We start from the raw sequence: 22,967 nt of genomic DNA on the forward strand, positions 1-22,967 counted from the left end.
AGATGACTGCTAAGGAATAATTGTCTTATCTGAAGACATTGATTGATACCTTCAGATTCTGAGCTCTATGTGTTTAGAATGAAGGTATTGACAAATACAAAATCCCCTTAGCACCACCAGCTTTCCTAAAAAGGATTTTCTTTGCAATTGGGAATGAAGTACAAAAGGATCTGAGAGTTTAGAATTCTTCAAAAGAAGGACAGTTGAAATATCATTAGAAAAGTTTCCTGAACTTTTAGTCTTGTAGAAATAAAGCACACTTTTAATGGGGAAATAATATGGAAAGAAAGATTAGGTTTGTTGTTTTTTAAAAGCCCTTTCCTGCCCGCGCCGCCATTTGGCGGCTTAGGGCGGGGGCCACGTTTTGCCTCCCCAGATGGAGCGAGGCAAACGGTCCCCGTCCATCCGGGTGGGTGGATGGGCGTGGTCTGGGGCTTTATAAGCCCAGCCACGCCCAGAGCACGCACTTCGCTGTTTGAATCGGCTGGAGCGAGTGCGTGCTCTTTGTTCGGGCCTCGGTTGAGGCCTGCAGCAGCGAAGTCCGCTTTCAGGCGCAGCGGCCTCGGCCAGCTGGGTACCTGGAAGCGCCGCGTTGGTTTTTGGCAGCCGGCTCTTTGCTTTTGTAGTCGGGTCAGAGCGGCCGGCCGGACGTTCCCCATTCGCCTGTCTGCAGGCGCGGCAGCGGCCGCGCGCCGGCTGGCGCTTCCAGGCGTGAAGTTCCCTCCTCGCCTCTTTAACGAGGCCTCTGAGCCGGGCGCAGCTCAGCTGGGCGGAGGTCCGTGCGTCTGCTGGGCGCCCGCAGGCGCGAAGCTTGTCGGGGGAGCGGCTCCTGCCTTGCCTTTCATCAAGTGGTAACGGCAGCCTCAGAGCCGCGCGCGGCCCAGCTGATTGGGCTTAATTGCATCTGGTAGCCCTTCAGTGGCTTCTTCTTTCTCCATTTGCGTGCTGTGGGGCTGCCTGGGACTCCCTTTGCCCCCCCCCCACACCAGTGTTCTTCCTTTTGTTTTGTGGGGTTGGGGGTCTTGTCAGGCTGTGTGTAATTTTTTCCACATTTGTTTCCCCAAAGGGGTGGGGGTTGTTTGGTACACCAGCTTTAAGGACTCACTGCTCTGGCCAGAATGGCTCCCAGAAAGGGCCAGGGCAAGTCAAAAGGCAAGCAGCCTGCCAAGGCCCCTAGCAAGAGGCCTGTCCCTGTCAAGCCCGGTGAGGAAGAGGAGGCCCGCACTAGGCAGGCTATTGTTGAGCGTTTAGAGGCCTTAGAATGCCAGCAGGGATTTGACCCTACTGCAGCCGGGTTACCACGCAGGAGGAAGGCTGCGCGTGCTTCCACCAGGGCCTTCGAACAGGAGGTCCTGGCACGTCTTTCTAATTTACAGGACATGGCTGCCCGTCCAGGCCCATCTGGTGAACCTAGTCAGGCACCTCCCGAACCCTTGTCTGATGCTGAGGATGGTGGCATCCCTGTCGAGGCCCCCGCTCGTCCGGATGGTCGGGGTGGCTCTGCACCCATCATTCTGGCTGTTGGCGTGTCTGATCAAGAAGATAAGCAAGCAGGGTCGGGGTCGGCTGGGGCCTGGCCTTGGGGTGTGGTGGGCCCATTTTACCCTCAGGCGGCATCCCTGCCTTCTACCTCGGTGGGCTCCGCGTCAGCAGGGGGGTCCTCTATCCCATCGATGGCGGCTAGTAGCTGGGGACCTTGTGGACAGGGTCAGATACTGCCTTGGGGAGCCCAGCCCGCTGTGCCTGCGGCCTGTGCCCCATCTACGTCTCAGGGACTTACGGGTCAGCCGCCACAGGTGGGTTCGTTGCCTTGGGGGCAGCTCTGGGGAGGTTACTGGCCAGCAGGTTGGCCCAGCTCACATTGTAGTGTAGGAGGCTGGAACCCAGCCTCTTTGGGGTCTGTACCCCCTCAGTATCGCCCCTTTGGTGACACGGCTATGCCGCTTGGGGATCACTTGACTGTGGCCACCCGCGAAAAGATTTTGCGGGGTGAGTACGTCGACGTCTTTGGCCTTCTCTACAGGGAGTTGGAGAAGAAGGACAAAGACAACCTAGATGAAAGGGACAAGGAAAAAATTAAGCGCAGGAAGGTGGAAAGAAACTGGGCAAATTGGTTGCCCGGTTTTTTAATTTACACTGGTGTGATAGCGCGTGCACAGCCTGCACGGGCGGCACCGCTATTTCAATATTGTGATATAGTCTACAAGGCTTACACGGACTTCTCAGGTGCTGTGTGGCTGCAGTATGATGAGGAGTTCCGAATGAGGGCAGCCCTCAACCCGAACATGCCTTGGGATCAAATAAATCAACAATTATGGCTCCAGCTTATGTCCCCCGCGAAGCCCAATTCGGGGGATAGGTCGGACAGTGGGCACCTGGTTAGCAAACATGTAAGCACGTCTGGTCCCCACAGTAGTGCGGGGCAGCTGGTTCAACCCCGGCTTTTGTGTTGGGAGTATACCTCCCAAGGAGTCTGCAGCCGTAAGATGTGCAGGTACAAACACGAGTGCCCTTTATGCGGGGGCTCGCATGCCCTGTCCGCGTGCAACAGGTCCAAACCTCGACCCGGGCCCAAGCGGGATGGTGGCGGGGCCGGGGCGCAGGGCACTAGCAAAGGGCCCCATCAAGGTGAGGGTTCTTAAGGCTATGTTAGCTGGTTACCCTAAGTTTAGGGACCGGGCATATTTGCTCGATGGTTTTTTGTTTGGTTTTAGGATCCCATTTCAGGGTCCGCGTGGACCCTGTATGGCCAAGAATTTGAGCTCCGTCAAAGGGATGGAACATGTGGTGAGGGCAAAACTTGTAAAGGAGTGTAAGGAGGGCCGGGTCTTGGGCCCTTTTGACTCGCCTCCGGTTCCCAATCTTAAGGTATCTCCTTTAGGAGTAGTACCTAAGAAGGCGCCGGGGGAATTTCGGCTCATTCATCATCTCTCTTACCCTAAGGGGGGGTCAGTGAATGATGCTATCCCGGATCACCTGTGTACGGTCCGTTATACATCCTTTGATCAGGCAGTCAAGGTTGTCCGAGGTTGTGGGCTTGGTGCTGAGATGGCGAAATGCGACATAAAGTCTGCATTTCGTCTACTGCCAGTACACTCGGACGACTTTGAGCTCCTGGGGTTTTCCTTCGAAGGCAAGTTCTATATGGATCGTGCCTTGCCCATGGGATGTGCTATTTCGTGTTCCGCTTTTGAACGCTTTAGCACTTTTTGGAATGGGCTCTGCACGAGCGGGTGGGTTCCGCTAACACCGTTCACTATTTGGATGATTTTTTTTGTTCGTGGGCCCCCCTGGGTCGGGGTTGTGCGCCCAAATTCTTTCCTCATTTTTGCAGTTAGCGGAGGAGCTTGGTGTCCCCCTGGCCCATGAAAAGACCGAGGGCCCTGCGGTGGTCTTGACTTTTTTGGGCATAGAGTTAGATACGGTCAGGCAGGCTTCAAGCTTGCCTGCTGAAAAGATCATTCGTCTCCGTCAGATGTTGGCAGAGGCTAAGGGTAAGCGTAAGCTTTCGCTCCTCGAGCTCCAGCAGATCGTGGGCCACCTCAACTTTTCCTGCAAAGTGGTGGCCCCTGGGAGAGCGTTTCTACGCCGCTTGTGTGATGCCATGGGATCCCTGCGCCTCCCTCATCACCGGGTAAGAATGAGTCAGGGCATGCGCGAGGACCTCGAAGTTTGGGACCAGTTTTTATCCGACTTTAATGGGGTCTCCTTTTGGCGCGAGGACATGCGGATCGAGGCTGATCTGCAGATTATGTCTGACGCCGCAGGTTCTATTGGCTTTGGGGTTTATTTCCGCGGACGGTGGTGCGCGGAGTTGTGGCCTGTTGAGTGGTTGGAGTCAGATCTTTGTCGTAATCTGACCTTTTTGGAATTTTTTCCAATTGTTGCTGTTCATCTGTGGGGGTCGGATCTCGCCAACCATGTTGTGCACATTTGGTGCGACAACATGGTGGTGGTCCAAGTGATTAACACCCTCACATCCAAATCTGTGCCGGTTATGCGTTTGGTTCGGACGTTTACCTTGTGTTGTTTACGTTTAAATGTTTTGTTTCTTGCCAAGCACGTGCCCGGGGTGTGCAACGGCAGATGGAGCGGTTCTGACTCCTTGCCCCAGAGGCCGACCTCCTGCCTGCCCGGATTCCTCCAGAGATGTGGCGGCTTGGAGAGTTGAGGCCGACCGGGCGATGAGGCTGGCTTTGGCCCCCTCCACCCGGAAAGCGTATGATCGTTCCGTTCGGCAGTTTTCGGCTTTCAGGGAACAGGTAGGCTTGGCTGACCTGTGGCCTATTCCTGTGGAGCATCTCATGCAGTTCTGCGTGGAGCTTAAAGGTAAAGGGCTTGTAGTTAAATCTATCCGGGCAAAGTTGGCTGCCTTGGCCTTTACCAGCAAGGTCCGGGGCCTAGTGGACTCGTCCGGTGACTTCAGGCTACGCAAGATGCTCGAGGGATGGTCTCGTGAACAGGGCCCGCGTTCAGACCCTAGAAACCCCCTTTCTCCGGAGGTACTTAGGGGGTTCAATAGGATGTGGCCCACAATTTGTTTTTCTAAGTTCGAGGCCTTGTTATTCCAAGCTGCTGCCATGTCCGCCTTTTTTGGTGCGCTTAGAGTCAGCGAGCTGGTGGTTAGCTCGCGGACTGACAGTTCTGGGCGGGCACTTTTGATGGGCGATGTAAAAATTACAGGTGATGGTGTGGCCATTAGGCTGTGCAGGTCTAAAACCGACCAGCGACATAAAGGAGTAACGATCACTTTGGGTTCGTGCCACGACAGCGAGATTTGTCCAGTTTTGGCTTTGAAGGGCTATATCTCTGTGCGGGGCAACGATCCCGGCCCCTTTTTCAGGCACGAGGATGGGTCCCCCTTGACCAAATTCCAATTTTGGTCTGTCACCAGCCAGGCATTAGTTAAGCTTGGGTTGTCTGGCTTTCGGTTTGGGACCCATTCATTTCGTATTGGGGCTGCTTCCACCGCAGCCGCCATGGGGTACCCGGGGCCAGCCATACAGCAAGTTGGGCGGTGGCGGTCCTCGGTGTACAAGGGTTACGTACGGCCTATTTTGCCTGACACGTGTTAGTCATGCTAATGGATAATATGTTGTTGTTTCTCTGTTTTCTTAGGTGCTGTGGTCCGGGGCGTGAGGCGGAGGATACTGATCGCTGGCCACAGCATGGTTTTTTGGGCAGCTCACCAGGCCCGACGTTCGCACATGGGTTCGCAGTTGGGGCTCAGTGAGCACGCAGTTGTTGAGTGGCAGGGACGGCGGGGCCTCCGTTGGGACGGTCTCTTGCCACTCTTGTTTCGGGGGAGGAGCGGTCCTCCGCCCGATATTTTGGTTGTCCACCTTGGAGGCAACGATTTGGGCCTGGTGCAGGGGAGGGCCCTGTCACTGCAGGTAATCGAGGACCTCAAGGTCATTCGGAGCAGGTGGCCCGAGGTGCACATACTGTGGTCGGCCATCCTTCCACGCCGGGTGTGGCGAGCGGCTTGGGACCCGGTTGGGTTGGAGCGTGCTCGCCGCAAGGCCAACAGGGCGATTGCCAGGGCCCTTGTGGGTGGCCTGTGCGTATATTTACCACACCCAGCTATTCGATCGTATCGGGCCGACCTGTATCGGCAGGACAGCGTCCACCTTTCCATTTCCGGCAACAGGGCATTTTTAGGTGAACTACAGCTGGGGCTTAGGCAGGCTTTAGGCCTGCCTGTGGGCCCAATTGCCCACAGTTTGGGCAATTTGGTGTAGTGGTTAAGTACGTGGACTCTTATCTGGGAGAACCGGGTTTGATTCCCCACTCCTCCACCTGCACCTGCTGGAATGGCCTTGAGTTAGCCATAGCTCTGGCAGAGGTTGTCCTTGAAAGGGCAGCTGCTGTGAGAGCCCTCTTAGCTCCACCCACCTCACAGAGTGTCTGTTGTGGGGGGAGAAGATATAGGAGATTGTAAGCCACTCCAAGTCTCTGATTCAGAGAGAAGGGCGGGGTATAAATCTGCAGTCTTCTTCTTCTTCTTCTTCTTCTAAGCAGAGGCTTGGCATTGTGGTGGCGGGTGTTTAACTAGGTATAGGTTCCGGTGAGCACCCACGGTTTTCCCGGGTTTAAGGGAAGTGGCGGAATCAGACAGCAGCGGGGTTGTACGGCCCTCTGCTGCCTTGCCCGCTATCAGGTTACCTCTTCTGGCAGGCTGTCCCTGGGTGGGCGGCCCTGCGGTCGGGTGTACCTGGCCATCACCGGCCTGGCAGCAGCCGCATCTGGCGGGCTGCTGCTGGGGGAAGGGTGGCTTGCCCGTCCGGACAAGGAAGGGTTCAGGGCATTTCCCTTGGCCTGTCCGGCAGTTTTAGTTTTGCCCCAGGCTGTTCAGTTCAATAAACTTGCCCTATTTTTTACCCAATTTACTGTGTTGTCTCGTTATTCCGACTGGGGGGGCAATCCGGCCCTTTCCAGCCCATGCCGCCATTTGGCAGCTTAGGGCGGGGGCCGCGTTTTGCCTCCCCGGATGGAGCGAGGCAAACGGTCCCCGTCCATCCATGTGGGTGGATGGGCGTGGTCTGGGGCTTTATAAGCCCAGCCACGCCCGGAGCACGCACTTCGCTGTTTGAATCGGCCCTCCCTCCCTCCCTTCAATAGTACAGGTTTTCCGATCGCCGGTTTACGGGGCCAGGTAGGAATTTTTTCATCCCAATTAATTGGCTATCGTTGGTATGTTTTTTGCCTACCTTGTACTATTCATGTTTAGGTTGGGTCTTGGTTGGTAACTTTATTGGCGGGTGTTTAACTAGGTATAGGTTCCGGTGAGCACCCACGGTTTTCCCGGGTTTAAGGGAAGTGGCGGAATCAGACAGCAGCAGGGTTGTACGGCCCTCTGCTGCCTTGCCCGCTATCAGGTTACCTCTTCTGGCAGGCCATCCCTGGGTGGGCGGCCCTGCAGTCGGGTGCACCTGGCCATCGCCGGCCTGGCAGTAGCCGCGTCTGGCGGGCTGCTGCTGGGGGCAGGGTGGCTTGCCCGTCCGGACAGGGAAGGGTTCAGGGCGTTTCCCTTGGCCTGTCCGGCAGTTTTAGTTTTGCCCCAGGCTGTTCAGTTCAATAAAGTTGCCCTGTTTTTTACCCAATTTACCGTGTTGTCTCGTTATTCCGACTGGGGGGGGGGGCAAAACGTTTACCTCTTTTTATGCGTCAGTGCCAGTCTGTAACCTAGCTCTTTCCTCTCCTTTAACATACTGAAAAGTATGTTGTTCTTTAGTTATAGAAATATAGCAAATCTCTCAAGGCAGTGAAGTGTTTTTTTTTTTTTTAATGCTCCTGATTTCTCTACAGGTAAAACTGTTGACAATGATTTGATTGATGTATGTTGAGTGGGAGAAAATATTTTTTTCACCTGTCACCAATTAAACTAGATCAGGGCCTTCTTTGCATTTATGTATCTGGAGCAAGTGCTATACAACTGTGAAGGAACAAGTTTCAAATTGCTCTTCTGCACATTTAACAGCAGTTTGGAACCCGAGTCAACCTATAGATGTGCATCACTCTACAGTTTGTTCATGTGTTTCATATGCTTTTTACTGCCTTTCTACAAAAGTGTATTCAAGGCAGTTGAGATGCTGGTTTGATGCAGCAGGTTTGTTTCCCATGGGTCTGTTATATGTCCATGCATCAAAATAAATTATAAATGCAGTAAATGTTTTAACTAGTAGATAAATGCAAATCTGTGAATACCCTAGGTAGAACCAGACCATTCAACATTTTGATGCATGCTTCTTTGTGTTTTCAGAAATCTTCTTTCAAAAGATTATAGCACTTATTGCAACACTCCTGTCAACTAACATGTCTGCTTTAGAAAGGATGAAGGATTCCTTGCAAATCTAAAAAAAAAATTCTTAGATCACAGATGACAAGGTTAAATTCTTTATTGGCATTGGCCAGTGTTTTTTCTAAAACTGGTGCAGGCTCAGGGTTGGTATCAGCTAGTGGTAAGAGTTTCACGGGTAACGGGAAATATTTCAGTGTCATGAAGTCATAATTGAAGGTAGGAGGTTGACAAAAAAAAATGTGCTTCCTGAAAAATGCCAAGTGGTGGTTTACCTTTCCATAATATTGCTTTAGGAAGCCAGATACCTATTGCCAGCATGGCCAAGCAGTCAGGTTTTAATAACCATCAGGACACTTGCTGATGATCTCTGCTTCTCTCAAGCTTGGAACACGCAAATGAGGCGTTTCAGGCCTTACAGGTGATATCTGAAGTCTTTCTAGCTTTCTGAAGTCTTTCTAATCTTCTATCCTAAACCAGATTTATAAAGAAAATAGTTCTCCTTACCTAGCCACAGTTCACACCAGTTTTCCAACCACAAAAGGGAATATCTGACTTTATAACAAGCTAGATTGTTTATATGGAGCCATATAGTGGTCTCTTCAGAATATGCAAGAAATACTCGTAACTGCATGTCTTCCCATCCAAGGCAAAGTCATTTGTATGACAGATGTACTAAGAGGATGAACAAGGTAAAGCTGCCCTTTCAACAATGTAGGAGCCTTGGACTTGTGGATGAGTGGATTTGTGTTCTCAGCCTATTAATAGTCCTTTTTCTTTTAATCATATTGAGCAGCAATCACAGTAATGTTCAAATCTACTGTTGGTAAGTAAAATAATGTAATATGTTATAAGGCCATGATCTGTTTGACTGGTAGAAAACAACAGGATGAACTCGGATTCTAGTTCTGTGGAGGCTTATGAATCTGCGAGCAGAACGATTATGCCCATATTTTCCTCATTAGACAAATGTAGCAGTGGAAATGCATGTGCACAAAGAGATCTGCTGGAGAGATGGAAAAAACTAACAATCCTACTCTCCCTGCAGATACCCCTGCAGGATGTTTGGCAGCACAATCCCTATATGTGCTTACTCAGAGGCAAGTCCAATTAGGTACAGTGGGGTTGACTCACAGGTAAGTATGAACAGGATTGCAGTCAGACAGCTCAGTCCTAAGCCTTCCTCACCCCGCTGATGTCACATTACTGAGGCTGGCGTGAACCTGATGTATCTGGTAAGTTTATTATCTTCACTCAGAAGAGAAATATATATTTTTTAAAAGACAACTTGAAGGAGATGAAAATATAGCAATTGCAACAGAGCCTGTGTTGACACTGCTAAAGTCCACCATTCCTGGTGAAGGGAGATGATGATTGTTCCATATCAGCTGTATATGGAAATGGCCAACCAGCATACAGCAATACTAGTAATAACACTGTCCTGAGCTCACTGAGCCACTCATGGAACAGAAGAAAGGCAGGAACAAGAGAAACACCGCACCTCCACATGTGTCCACTCCCAAAGAATGAAACGCTAGAGGTAAAGGTATGGAAGAGTACTGGTTTAAAATACATGATGGCCCTGGTTCAAGTTCTGTGGGCAGCTTGCTACAGACAACCCTGGAAGGAGTCCCATGTTGTAGCAGTCCAAGTTTTTGAGGCAGAGAATCAAGCTCTTTTGCTCCCCTGGGTGGAGTATCTGTAAGGGTTCTGAGCAGAGCAGTGTTAATGTTTTACTTTAATAGTTTTTATTATAATTCTTGGCTGCTTGTACAAGGGGTCTTTTCAGTGCCCATCACTAAAGGTCCCTCCCATTAGTCTTCTAAGCATGCACAACATGAAGGCAGAGAAGGGTAGTCCTGTACCCTATCATCTGAGCTCATGGCTTACAGTGCTTGAGAGAGCTGTTGAGTGGCTTCAAGCTTAAGCTGTGATGTGGCTTTGATTATGCAGTGGGAGACAGTCAGCAGCAGACTTTTAAAATCACATTGAGTTCAGTTAGACTGGACTTCTTTTTTATTAGAGTAACATTCTGCTGGTGCTGGAAGCAGATTGTAGGCCAAGGGAGTTTAGGATGTTGACTTTGAGAGTAATCCTAAATAGATCTATTCAGAATTACTTCCAGGAAAGTGTTCTTAGGATTGCACTGTAAATACCATTCCTTCTCAAGCATGCCCACAGTGCTGTCCATTTCTGGCCACATGTCAGATAGTATTGATGGTACTGGGTTTACTATGCCTGCATATCTCTAGATACACTGGCAAGTTCTGATTTGGCATAGGAGCTTAGTAGCTAACCACATACTCTTCAAGAAAAACTGCAAGAAATAATAATCATGTATGGGAAGGACTAGGCATGCCTCCTTCTGTCTGCCATACAAATTGAAGCTGGAGAAAGGTACTCCAAGTCAGAGATACTACTTAGGCATTCAGTGCCAACATAGCCTTAGCCATGTGCTCTGTATCCTAACCTCCCCCCCCCCACCACCCCAAACATAAATGTACAGTAAGACACCAGAACAACATACCTGGTTAATATCCATTCACATGCTATTACTCTGTATTTAACACAGAATTCTTCAGTTTTCTTTATAGCCTGCTTTAATTTGTTCTGGTACAATATGATCTATGAGCTAAGGACTGATGGGTGAGATGGAAGGATATCTTGTGCTGAGAGGCAGTTGCCCTTCATTGTTATAGAGAAGAGATTTCAGCATCTTTCCTGCCTGTCATTGTTGGGAACGCTGCTTGAAAATGACATTTGCATTAACTCTGGGCTTGATTAGCACCTAGCTTTGGATGCAAGGGTCATTTTGTAGAAAAATAGGTGGTGGAGCTCACCCAGGGATTGTTATGCAGCTGCACTTACTATTCAATGGACAAGGAGGTGGAACTCTCAGAAGGAGGAGGTGGAACTCTCTGAAAGGTTCAGGAGCTGTGCTCCTGTGAGCTCCCACTGAATCTGAGGTCTGGATGTAATAGTTTATGACCTTCATGCAAGGATGAACCTCAAACATCTGTAACTTATCCTGCCATATTGTGAAAGAAAAATTATTCTGGCCAATGATGTGACACTGTGTATTTTATTCTTCTCTTTGTTTATACAGCTAGAAAATTTATAAAACTGTTACAGGTTTCTTCTCCTTTTCTCTATGCAGTGTTTGTAACCTAAGCAGCATAATGTATGCAGGTTATTGAACCCTGTAGGGCACATGGACTATCAAAGGCACATTCATAAAGCAGAGCTGAGTAGGCATCATTTCAATCTAATCATCTGTTCCATGCAATAATTATCATTAGTTTCATCTTGAAGTAACTTTGTTCTTTTTTCTCATTTTGGAGCTGCTCTTTAAAATTTAACTGAGGCAGATACTCATAATTTAGCAGAAACATCTATGTTCAGCAACAGATTAGTGATAACAAGAAATGCCTTTCTACCTTCTGAAAATGAAAATGTTATTGTTCATAACAATTTGCATGTCACATATGTGACAAACAGAGAATAAGATAAGAAAAAAGATCCATGTGGGTAGTCATGTTGGTCTGAAGCAATAGAACAAAGTTAGAGTCCAGGGGCACCTTTAAGGCCAACTAAGTTTTGTTCAGTGTATGAGCTTTTGTGTGTATGTATTCTTCTTCAGATACAATGAAACAGAAGATAACCATTAAAACTTATAGATAGGTGGCGAAAAGTAAAGTAGCATATAAAATGATGAAGATATTTTAAGGTATGCGGAGACCAAAAAAGAATAACAAATTAAGTTTATAAGATGAATAGTTGTATGGATTTAATTAAGGGGGAACAACAGTAAAATAATAAATATGTCAAAATAGGCGATAAATGTGTAAGAGAATCCTTTCAAATTATGAGAAGTTAACTGAGACTCCATTGCAACACTCCATTAGTCTCCTCTCAAGCACGAAGGCAACAAACAGCATTTCCCCCCTTTTATATGTTATGTAGGGAAATATATTTCAGTTTTCATTGCATTACATTACAATCTCTATAAATTGTTCTAACTACTCTACCAAATATTGTTCTTTAGAGGTGTTGTCAGAGAAATCTATTCCTATATATTGCATTGAATTACAAACATCATTCTGATATATTATTCCAAAGAAGTAATGCATAAAACCAATATCCTTGTTCTGTTAAGTACAGGGGACTCAGGGGAGGGAAGGTGGCTCAGTGGTAGAGCATCTGCTTGGGAAGCAGAAGGTCCCAGGTTCAATCCCCGGCATCTCCAAAAAAGGGCCCAGGCAAATAGGTGTGAAAAACCTCAGCTTGAGACCCTGGAGAGCTGCTGCCAGTCTGAGAAGACAATACTGATTTTGATGGACTAAGTGTCTGATTCAGTATAAGGCAGCTTCATATGTTCATATATGTTTAACACCCCCAGGACTAATAAACTTATAAACTTAACTTGTTATTCCTGTTTTGTCTCTACATATCTTGACATATCTTCATCATGTTATATGCTAATTTGCTGTTCAGCCTCTTTTTATAAATTTGAACAGTTATCTTCCATTTCATTGCATCCAAATAAGTGTGCGTGCACATGAAAGCTTACCTTGAATAAAACATTGTTTTATGCCACTGGACTTGAACATTGAACATTTTTCTATAAACAAAAAAGGATATCCCTGCCCAAAGGAATTTACATGCTAAATTTTGACTATGAAGGAAGGATGGGAAGAAGCTAGAGTAATGACAGACAAGTCTAAGCAAATAAAGTTATATTGCAGTTGTACAAAAACCAAACCCATATTTGGCTTGCTGTTTTATAATGGGATTGTGTTCTTTGGATCTGGATTACTAAATATTAGGATTAAAGTTAACAGTGCAGTCCTAAGAGGGGGATGAAAGCATGCCACCTAGCTGTTACATTGGTGTATCTCAGAGGTCTTCACTTGGCCACAAGGTCTGTGAAGATGCTGTGGTGTTGCAGGTCATCTGGACATTCAAGCTGTAGAAGCAATGCCAGTTGTGGTAAACCTGTGACTCCTGCTAAGGGATGTCCATGAATGAGGTGAACCTGACCCAGATGTGTGCCCATTTGGTCTTCTCTATAGAGATGCACACATGTTCCTGCAAGTGGCCCAACATGGCATTCAGGAAGTTGTGAAGACACCATCCAACTGATAACTGAGACACCTCCAGGATGTTATCTGTGACCCCTTGGAATGAACCAGTGGCTAGAAAGTGAAGGAAAATCAGCAGCTTCTGCAGAATGGGGACATCATGGGGGCCCTGGAGTGTTGGTGCAAGTTTCTCACATAAGATGGCCACCCTGTCCAGGTAGAACAGATCCAGGCAGGTGTTGCCAGGCAGATGTGGAATCCTGATGTGTTCTCAGTATTGCCTGGTATGATGCCTTCTCTGGTGTTCCTTTGCCAAATGTACAGCACTGACAAGAGGTGGATGAGAGATGAAAGGCAGCAGCAGGGGACTCCATCCCAAGGGAGCCTGGTCAGTATCCGTAGGGGGGGAGCCACTTAGTACTACAGAGAGCTGCGAGCCCCAGAAACTTTGCCCCCATCGAGGGACCCTTCATCTACTCCCTTCTCCATGGGCTGTGTCTCATTCCTGCATGGAATGGTCCTGCTGCCTAGTGTCCATCATGTGTGCAAATCAGAAGGTTTCTGGTGGTTATCAAATGTTAGCAATAATTCTGTCTACAGTTGGACCATCTATAATATTAATGAATGGGTGTTTTTTCAATCAGATCTTAATTTCTAACTTACATCCCTAACACTACTTACTAAGATAAGCCAATTGCCTTGAAATCATTCAGATTTACTTCTGAATAAACATTGTTAAGATGGCACAATCAGACTTCATTTCAGTTCAAAACTGGAGTGAAGATTAAAGAAACTATAACAGGCCAGGACTTTTTTTGTAGCAGGAACTCGTTTGCATATTAGGCCACATCAACCTGATGTAGCTGATCCTCCAAGAGCTTACAGGGCTCTTATTACAGGGCCTACTGTAAGCTCTTGGAGGATTGGCTACATCAGGGAGGTGTGACTTAATATGCAAAGGAGTTCCTGCTACAAAAAAGCCCTGGTATTACCAACAGTGCCCTCTATCAAAAATAAATATACAACTGTTCCAAATCTGTAAAGGAACTTCAGAAATGGACTAGAATGGGAGATTGCTGAGTTACAAGTTGTTACAGCACTCAAGACAATGGAATCACTAGGGCTTTACAGAGATATTGGCTTCTTATCTCATTGCTAGGGTTGCCAAGTCCAATTCAAGAAAAATCTGGGGACTTTGGGGGCAGAGCCAGGAGACTTTGGGGGTGGAGCCAGGAGACATTGGGGGTGGAGCCAGGAACAAGGGTATGACAAGCATAATTGAACTCCAAGGAAGTTCTGGCCATCACATTTAAAAGGACAGCACACCTTTTTAAATGCCTTTCTTCCATAGAAAATAATGAAGGATAGGGGCACCATCTTTTGGAGCTCATAAAATTGGACCCTCTGGTCCAATCGTTTTGAAACTTTGGGGGTATTTTGGGGAGAGGAACTAGATGCTATACTAAAAATTTGGTGCCTCTACCTCAAAAAATAGCCCCCCCAGAGCCCCCAATACCCACAGATCAATTTCCCATTATTCCCTATGGGAATCATTCTCCATAGGGAATAATAGAGTGCCTAGTAGACATTTTGCTCCCCCCCCCCGCTTTCTAAAGTGGGGGGGAGGGCCTCCAAACCAGGGAATCCCCTGCTCCCTCCCTCTCTCTCACACACAAATACTTACTAGATCTTGTTGCTGTGAAAACGAAAGGGCGAAGTACCTGTGATTTTCCTGCATTGTTCAGGGGGATGGATTAGATGACCCTGGAGGTTCCTTCCAATTCTATGATTCAATGACTCTAAGTGTATTTACTTATTTTGCTTAATATCCAGGGCAATTCCAGGCTGGGGGCTGAGAGAGTTGCTCAGGTTGAGCAGAATGCTGCCATGGAATTCTGTCATGTGGGGTGCTCTGGCCAGCCCAAATGGGGCAATGAACACACTGAGCAAAACACTCCCTCTCTTCATGGGGGCTGGAATGACAATCACAGGTCTAGGCTGTCCCAGGAAGGCAGCCGAGGCAAGGAACATAGCAGTGGCAAGGGACCTGAGAGCATCCTTATCCCCCCAGCTCCAAATGGAAGGTAAAGCCCAGGCATTTAACACGCACACCAGCATGGATGCAGATGGCTCCACTCTCACCCAATCAAGCTGCCTAGTGGCAGCAAACTTAGATCATCCTTCCCCCCTCCCTTCTCAAATGAGAGGTGAAAGGAAAAGAAAGGTCCCCTGTGCAAGCACCAGTCATTTCCGACTCTAGAGTGACGTTGCTTTAACAAGGTTTTCCTTTTTACGGGGTGGTTTGCCATTGCCTTCCCCAGAGAGGCGAAAGCCAGGACATTTGTCCCCCCTCCTCCACCCTGAGAGTGTGGATTAAGAGGGCAAGGCAGCAGCCTGAGAGCATCCTTCCTCCCCCACCCCCAAACAGGTGAAGCCAGGGCATTTAGCGCCCCGCCCCCCCCAGCCGCCGATCATTGATGAAGACGGCTCCACTCTCCCCAAGTAACCTGGACAACAGGCAGCCTGAGAGCATCCTCCCTCAATCCGCCCCGGGAGGCAAAGCCGGTTAAAAAAAATTTTAAAGAGCCAGAAAGAGCTTGAATGCAGACGGCTCCACTTTCCCCCAAGTAAGCTGGGCGACTGCAGCAGCCTGAGAGCATTCCCCCCCAGTCCTGAATCGGAGGCAAAGTCAATTTAAAAAGAAAAAAAGAAAAGCCCGGCGAGCAAGCTGGCAGCCCCGACCAGGAATGAAGCAAAGGCTGGCCCACACACATACACAACCAACATGCCTCCCAGAAAGCACATAGCTGTTGAACTACTGGGAGGGGGCAAGAGCCCACAGCCCTCACCCCCCAGAGTATTTTAATCCTTGCTCAAGTGCCGGCTTCCCTCAACCCCCCCTCCGCCTCCCCCCAAGCAAATGGGCATTTAAACCCCAAGTCTCCAAACATGCCCAGCAGCTGCAAGAGCCTACCTCCGCCCTCAACCCACACCCCCCGGGGAGGGCGGGAAAAGGGGGTTGCAAAGCTCGGCCCTGTTGCGAGGAGGAGGAGGTGCGTTTGGCTGCCTCTGCTTTGGGTGGGGGACGGGTTGCACCAGGAGGCTGTCTCCTCCCACCCCCAGGTCAAGGCAAGGCGCTAGCAGCGTCGGCCAACCTTCCCTCCCACCCCCACCCCGGGCCTGGAGCCAGGGAAAGAGGTGGAGGCGGCGGCGACGGAAGTGCCGCCTGAATGCCTCCACCCTCCCCTTTTCTAATACTGGGAGGGGAGTGGAGCTGGCGACCCGCTGCACTGCTGCTGCCTCTTCTCACTGCTGCTTCTCTGAGACGGGCTGCTTCCTCGTTGCTGCTTCTTAGCTGCTGCTCCTCCGAGACGGGCTCAGCAGCCTCTGAAGGACCCGGACTCACAGCTTGCCATGCTACTTGGCGCCATTCCCCCTCCCCTTCCCCCGCTTCCTTTTTTTGGAGACCGGGGGAAGAGGCTGCGAATTCAGGGGTCCCCCGCCAGGGCGGGAGGTTTGGGAAGCCTACTCATTACATAAACTAAGTCCAGGTGGATAGCCATGTTGGTCTGAAACAATAGAATAAAGTTAGAGTCCAGTGGCACCTTTAAGATCAACAGAGTTTTATTTAAGATATAAGAGTTTATGTCATACCTTGAATAAAACATTGTTAGTCTCAGCATCCTGGCCCAGCAGGAACTAATTTGCATATTAGGCCACACACCCCTGATGCCAAGCCAGCTGGAACTGCGTTCCTGTGCAAAACAACAACAAAAAGCCCTGGTTAGTCATAAAAGTGCCACTGGACTCTAACTTTACATATGTTAAGGACATTCTGTTCCCTCGATTGTTTATAAATTTTATTATGCTTTATCCTAATTTGCTGCTATTCACAGGTCTTACCAATCACCTTCATCCGATCTTAGCTATATTTATCACTCAGGGCTTTTTTTGATCAGGAACACACAGGAATGCAGTTCCGGCTGGCTTGACATCAGGGGGTGTGGTCTCATATGCCAATGAGTTCCAACTGGGCTTTTTCTACACAAAAGCCCTGTGTGAAACAATACTGATGTCAAGGGGTGTGGCCTAATATGCAAATTAATTCCTGCTGAGCTTTTTCTACAAAGAAAGCCCTGATCTTGACTCTAATTGGCCCCTCCTGGCAATAACCTTCTCACCCTTTACCTATATGTAATGGTTGGTGACTTCTGTTTCAATGTATCTGCAGAAGTGTGCATGCACATGAAGCTTATACCCAGAATAAAACTTCGTTGGTCTTAAAGCTGCCACTGAACTCTGTTCTTTTTCCAGATCTGCTCTTCGTCATGGCTGTCTCATGGTAGAGCTGTCCGTGCCCCACACTTAATCAGTGCACAGCACACAAGGCCAGATTCTGCTTCTGTTAGCCTGTTTCTCTAGCAGTGAACATCACCACATTCTTCCAATCCACACCTATAAACAGGTGCCACTATCACTGTTTTCCAAGTACCATTCAGTTGTGATGACAAACAGAACAGGTTGGACACCTGTTCACAGATAATTAGTAGCTGAAATATCCTTTTTATAGGACAGTGGTGACTACACAAACCAAACTGAAGTGTTGTAAGCTCAACGTTAAAGTGATTTATCAGGTTATGGAAGACATTATAAAATTGCGAGAGGAGTTTTCTTATTGATGTTGTGAACATTTCCTTCTACAGTTGCTTCAGTTGTTTGAAAGGTGAAGTGAGGAATGAAAAATTCTGTGCCTATTACAGAATGAGCTTTCTACATTTTGTCAATCAACAATATCAGTTTAGAAAAGGCTTGCATTCGCTAAACTTTTTAAACAAGTCATTTTAATGCTCTGGTCCTTCATGTATTTCTGGGCAATGTCTTTAAGTGATTCATTTACTTTTCAATCCAAATGTGCATTCTTAACACGGGTATTATAATGAACTGTTTGGCCTTGCAATTTTGACTATGCTCTGGCAGCAAAATTAAATTACATGCATTAGCCTGTTCAACATTTACAGCAACAAAACAGATAATGCTTGCATTCTAAGGGAGGCTCTCCAGAGAGTGTGAGTTTAGACTGGACTAAACCTTCTCATTGAATATACTGAAATCACCCCACTTCATAAGTGCATCCCTCTGCTTCATGCAGTGGGCAAAGTACTACTTCAGTTTTTAGTACTTTTTACCCTTCAGGGACAACAATTATGTTTGACAAAGGCTCAGCCTTGAGGACTATCAAAGAAGAGGTACTTAACCCAGTCAATGTTATATAAATGACTGGAAAGTTAGATTAAAAAAAAAAAATAGAATACAAAAGCCATGCATTCAAAGCGATCAATGAGATGAGGGATGCTTGATCACCTGTCAGTTCAATCTGCATTTTGTCTGCAAATTGCAATCTGCACAGTTGAACATTTGCAAAGCTCCTTGGTAGCATCCAAACAGTTAACATATGTTTGTGCAGACAAAGCAAATTTTCATGCTGCCTTTCCATGGCTCCCATTACATCCCCTTCGGCTGTTTATACCACCTTATAGATATTGTAGGTATTTCATTGCATCCCATCCCTCCACACTCTGTATGCCATTTATAAATATTTGAAAAACACTATAATGACCCAAAAATGACCCTCAAGGGTATTTATTTATTTGTCTGACTTCCTCACTAAGACTCAAGGTTAGGAATGTTCATGAACTGGAAAAATTTGGTTTGTGTTGGTTCATAGTTTGTGGCTGAATCACAAACTGAACAGGAGGTTTGCAAACCAAACCAGTTTGTGGTCCATGCCCAAACCCAATTGAAAGGAACCATAGTCTCTTGAAACACAGTTTGCAGAAAGCCCCCCAAACAGCTGAGTGGTTGCTGGGAGCAGTCTGTTCCTCACTATTCAGCTGTTTTGAGCTGTCTTGTGTGGTTGCATTCAAACAGTTAACATATGTTTGTGCAGACAAAGCAAATTTTCATACTGTATAAGAAAGGCCACAAACAGCTGAAGGATGCGGGGGGGGGGGTGCTCCTCTCAGCTGTTTGGGGGGCTTTCACAGGGAACATGCATCATTATCTTGTATTATGTGTGTGAACATGGGTTTACATGTGACTGTACCTTTTGCTCTCACAACTGCAGAAGGACGATATTCCTTCTTCACTAATGTATCTAAATTTTAATCTTAGCAAACTCTGCAATAATATATTTTTTTCTGGCCTTTTCTGTGAAATTGTATTGCTTGGGGCCAGAAAAATGGAACTGGCAATGGAATTCATCCTGTGATTTTACACATGATCACATATGTGGGTGTAAATAAGCAATAGACTTGGCCCAGAGATTTGGCTCAAAGAAGCCAGTAATGGATTGCACCATACAATCAAACAGAATGTACTTTCTATTATACATATGTGTGAATCTTACCTGCCTGTATATGGAGACTGTATTCATCACTGAGCCAAATGAATAATTCATTGAACTATTTCCTACTGACTTAAGCTGTGGCATTTGAAAGAAGATGATCTGTGTGGTAATAGATGGATCATGGATGATACTCAAGATCTAGAAGCGACAATGAAAAGCACAGAGTCAGCTTCCAGATAATTGGTTTTGTGTGGAATTACTTGTGCATTTGAAAAGGAAAGGAAACAAACTGGGGAGTCATCTCAAAGGAAGGCATAGATCATTGAATGTGAGAGAGTGGGGATAGTTTATTACATTCTAAACAGCAAAGAGCAGAAGTTAATAAAAAGGTACAACTGGGGAACGCTACGTAAATATTTGCCCCTCTATGCTCACATTATAGCCCAGGTCAGTCATTCTTGTTTTTAATTCAAGGAAAAATGATCTCACAGGGAAAATATAAAAGCAAATTTCCAATACTCATAAATGTCCAAAGCCATGGTAATTTGAGCTCCAAGGGCACAATGCTTTTTTAACTGTGTTAGTCACAATGCTTAAGTTTTTCATGGCTTGTTGTGTACTTTTAAGGTTCCAGAAAGATATAGAATCATAGAATCACAGAATCATAGAGTTAGAAGGAACCTCTAGGGTCATCTAGTCCAACCTCTGCACAATGCAGGAAACTCACAAACACCTCCCCCTAAATTCACAGGATCTTCATTACTGTCAGATAGCCATCTAGCCTCTGTTAAAAAACCTCCAAGGAAGGAGAGCACACCACCTCCGGAGGAAGCCTGTTCCACTGAGGAACCGCTCTAACTGGCAGGAAGTTCTTCCTAATGTTGAGTTGAAAACTCTTTTGATTTAATTTCAACCCATTGGTTCTACCTTCTGGGCCATAGAAAACAATTCCACACCATCCTCTATATGACAGCCCTTCAAGTACTTGAAGATGGTGATCATATCACCTCTCAGCCGCCTCCTCTCCAGGCTAAACATCCCCAGCTCCTTCAACCTTTCCTCATAGGACTTGGTCTCCAGACCCCTCACCATCTTCATTGCCCTCCTCTGGACTTTTTCCAGCTTGTCTATATCCTTCTTAAAATGTGGTGCCCAAAACTGAACACAATACTCCAAATGAGGTCTTACCAGAGCAGAGTAAAGCGATACCATCACATCACGTGATCTGGACACTATACTTCTGTTGATACAGCCCAAAATTGCATTTGCCTTTTTAGCCACCACATCACACTGTTGACTCATGTTCAGCATATGATCCACTAAGACCCCTCGATCCTTTTCGCACAGACTACTGCTAAGACAAGTCTCCCCCATCCTATAACCATGCATTGGATTTTTCCTACCTAAATGCAGAACTTTACATTTATCCCTGTTAAAATTCATTTTATTGATTTTAGCCTAGTTTTCCAGCCTGTCAAGGTCATCCTGTATCCTGTTTCTGTCTTCTTCTATGTTTGCAACCCCTCCCAATTTAGTATCATCTGCAAATTTAATAAGCATTCCCTCTATTCCTCATCCAAATCATTGATAAAGATGTTGAACAAAACAGGTCCCAGGACAGATCCTTGAGGCACATATATAGAGATATATATGTAATGCAAATAAGTAGGCAGGGCTTTTTTTGGTAGAAAAAGCCCAGCAGGAACTCATTTGCATATTAGATCACATCCCCGGAACTGCATTCCTGTGCATTCCTGTTCAAAAAGCCCTGCAAGCAGGCATTATTGAAACAGGTAAAGTACAATTTCAAGCAAAAAGTTAATTTCTTTCATTACTGCCTTGTCTTATACCCTAAGTCACAGTTGACATTGTGACCTTTCATTGGGTTTTCAAAGCAAGAGTGTCATGGGTACTAGGGACCCTGCAGAAGAAGCTGAGCCTGCAGAAGAAACTGCGCCCCTGCCACCTGCACCAGTGCCCCTGCCTCCTGCTGGAGAAGATCCAAGCCCCCCTGCCTCGCCCTCTCAGGTGGCTCGTGTGCGTGACCGCCTTCGTCAGGACCTCAGGGATCGGAGGAGGGCGGCATGCTCACGAGCAAGACGCTCCCTGAGCCCTGAGTTTTGAAAGGATTCTGGCCCTTCTAGGAGTGAGTATGCTTGAGTCTCAGCAGGATCCTGGCTGCCTCTCTGAGCCAGCAATTAGCCCAAATGGGCAACAGACAGCAGAGGGCTATATAGTTGTGGGCTTTGGGAGGAGGCTTTGCGGAAGCACCTAGTCACTTACCTGACGTTCTGGCATCCACTTTGGCTTTTGACTTTGGCTTCTGGACCCCCTGACTTTGGCTTTGACTTCTGAACCCCTTGACTTTGGCTTCTGAACCTCTGACCTGCGATACCTGGACTGTGATTTGGTTTTGGCGCCTTGGACCCTCTTTGCTCACCGGCTACAGACCTTGGACTGCCCCTGGACTTTGCCTGACCCAGTCCCAGCCCGTGACAAAGAGATGAACAGAGGTGTTTTGCATTGCCTGAACCTTTGTAGCAACCTAGAATTCCTTGATGGTCTCCCATCCGAACAGTAACCAGGGCTGATCCTGCCTAGCAGCCAAGACCTAACAAAATCAGGCTAGCCTGGGTTTCCAGATCAGGGTGGTCAGGCTTCATCTGCTTGAATATGAAGACATGGAAATAAGTAAAAGATGGAAATGGAAGCACATGAAAGCTATCACAAAATACACATTCTTGAGACTAAGATAGATGTGACGGGGCAGCCATATTTACTTAATTGCATTTTCCATTCTATTATTTATTAAGTTCAAGGTGGGATGGGTCTATTTTTCAGAGGAGATGAGTGAGGAGAACTGAATCCTTTTCTAATCATGGCAAGGCTTTTCAATATTACCTGGTTCTAAAATGCAATTTCAGATTATCTATCAAAAGTTCCTTTTTAAAATGACGTAAGATTATTCTAGGTGCAATTAACCAAACAACTGTTGTGAAGCATCTAATTTCATGTCCGCAGAGTTTGTGTGGAAACCCTCTTCTTGTGAGCTACAACACTAAATCCAGGACAACATAAAATAAAAAAAAATACAGCAGCCTGACTGCTGGCTGACTTGGTGATATTGCTTGTTTAGGTACTGATTTACTAAGCATAACAGAGAGGTGTCAATAAAAATTATCCATAAATTCTGTCAAGTAGAAGAGTAATTATAGACCATGCTTATTAGCAATAATGTGATACATCAGCTAAGCTAACAAAAACATAAACACTTCATGATTTCACAGAAGATAAATGCTAATGCATAAAATTGGAGAGTAAAACTAATTGCTCATTTAAAAAAAACTATATTAAGACAGAGCTCAACATACATAGATATTTCTGGTGTAGGGATGGACACAGACCTAGAAAAGGTGGTTTGGGTCTGTGGCAGTCCACAGACAAAACCCTGAACTGAACCAAACTGGCCTCACATGGACTGAACCAGTCTGAGAAGTATGGGATGTAGATGAACAGCCCTGTGGGATGCTAGAGACTTCAGACTTGCAGGGGATCTCTAGCTGACTCTGTTCTACCTTTCCTCCAAGTTTAGTGAAGATTGGATTTGGAGGTTCAGAGTTACAGCTTCCCATTAGAAGATGCCCCCAGGAAAGTGCTTTTGTGGGGACATGTCAGGTATGGGTTCTGGGCTGTATAGAATGGACCCTTGGGATACCCCACATGTTCCCCATGTTATGTGCAG

General features: G+C 46.9%; 1 protein-coding gene across 1 annotated transcript; it reads left to right on the forward strand.

Moving 5' to 3' along the window:
* Positions 1-4,184: 4,184 nt before the first annotated feature.
* On the forward strand, positions 4,185-5,075 carry LOC132567307 (integrase/recombinase xerD homolog). The gene has a single exon (XM_060232989.1). It carries the CDS (start codon positions 4,185-4,187, stop codon positions 5,073-5,075), a length of 891 nt encoding a protein of 296 aa, XP_060088972.1.
* The last annotated feature ends 17,892 nt before the right edge of the window (positions 5,076-22,967 follow it).

This window comes from Heteronotia binoei, chromosome 2 (assembly GCF_032191835.1).
Source record: "Heteronotia binoei isolate CCM8104 ecotype False Entrance Well chromosome 2, APGP_CSIRO_Hbin_v1, whole genome shotgun sequence".
NCBI lineage: Eukaryota > Metazoa > Chordata > Lepidosauria > Squamata > Gekkonidae > Heteronotia > Heteronotia binoei.